Here is a 1,210-nt window from a genome sequence, read left to right on the forward strand (position 1 = left end):
CACCCGCTGAGCCCCGCGGGAACCAAAGCGCTCAGGGTGACTCTGGGGTTTGAAATGCTTCACAGCGGGCGCGTCGCCTGGATGACACAGGAAGCCTCGGGTGGAGCAGGAACCGAGCGGGGTCACGTCACCAAACCTCTTCCCCAGCAGCCCTTGGGGACAGAGAGCACCTAAATACTGCCAGCACCCACCACCCTCCCCTGCAGCAGAGCAGGACAGCAGAGGTACAGTAACTGTCTCCTGATAATCCTCCTAGGACCAATTAACATACCACTGAAAAGCAAAAGATTATAAACTTTTGTTAATAGATTATTAAAGATTATTACCGCCAGATGACCGAGTCCGTACCAAAACAGCCGTGCTTCAGGCAGCTCAGAACAATCATCGGTTCATTCGAGGCAGATAAAAGTTTCAGATCTGGCTTGACTATTTAAATTTCCAACAATAATCGCAATTATCGCTATTCTCATTATCTGATATATTTCTTTTATGCTCAGGAAGCCGCTGTGGTTATTAAATGCAGGTTGATGATTAAATCGTGTATTGAGGTGATAAGTCAAATTAGATGATTGCTAAGTCTCTATAAGTATCTTTGAAACAACCAGTTGTTATTAGACATTCAAGAGGCACTTCATGAAAATCTAGTTGTAATTGCAAGTTTTCATTTTACCTCATCTTTTCCACATGCAAACACACACACACACACATGCTGGCAGCTGATTTCATACTTCAGTGTGCATGAAACACAGAAGAAAGTACCTCGACCTGAGGTCTGGGAAAACACCAAGAGACCAGCCAGGACCCACATCCACCCCCCAGAGAAAAATCCAACAGCACCTTCAGCATCGGTCTAAAGCTCCAGCTCCCAACCACTGGGCTCCTGGAGCTGCTCCTAGAGCTGATTTATCCTCCAGGCACCCAGAGCAGCTAAATACCAGCTCTGAAAGGATGCTTGTGATTCCTCAGCAGCTTCAGTCAGGGTCTGGGAGCAAGCGCGCATCCCTCCCGCCCCAGCCTAATGCCCATCTTGACATTTAAAATAGCCTTTATTGCCACATACTTACATTTTAATGTTTTCATGGTATTGCCTGGTGTCTGAAGGCTGGTTGTATAACGGCTGAAATAAATAAGAAAAATGAAGGCATAAATGGTACGGTCTGACATTTAGAAACTTAAACCCGTCAGAAGGGCTGCCGCCTCGGCACGGGTC

At 46.6% G+C, this 1,210-nt stretch overlaps 1 protein-coding gene across 1 annotated transcript in view; it reads right to left on the bottom strand.

The window, feature by feature from the left end:
* Positions 1 to 1,210, bottom strand: part of LOC104276916 (nuclear receptor corepressor 2-like) — a gene marked incomplete at its 3' end in the record, with an annotated part of 31,605 nt that overhangs the window by 24,913 nt on the left and 5,482 nt on the right. The window contains exon 3 of the mRNA XM_009873388.1: positions 1,065 to 1,117. Coding sequence (XP_009871690.1) covers positions 1,065 to 1,117 — 53 coding nt within the window. The remainder of the gene's footprint in view (positions 1 to 1,064; positions 1,118 to 1,210) is intronic.

This window comes from Apaloderma vittatum, unplaced genomic scaffold (genome assembly GCF_000703405.1).
Source record: "Apaloderma vittatum isolate BGI_N311 unplaced genomic scaffold, ASM70340v1 scaffold9837, whole genome shotgun sequence".
In the NCBI taxonomy this organism is placed as follows: domain Eukaryota; kingdom Metazoa; phylum Chordata; class Aves; order Trogoniformes; family Trogonidae; genus Apaloderma; species Apaloderma vittatum.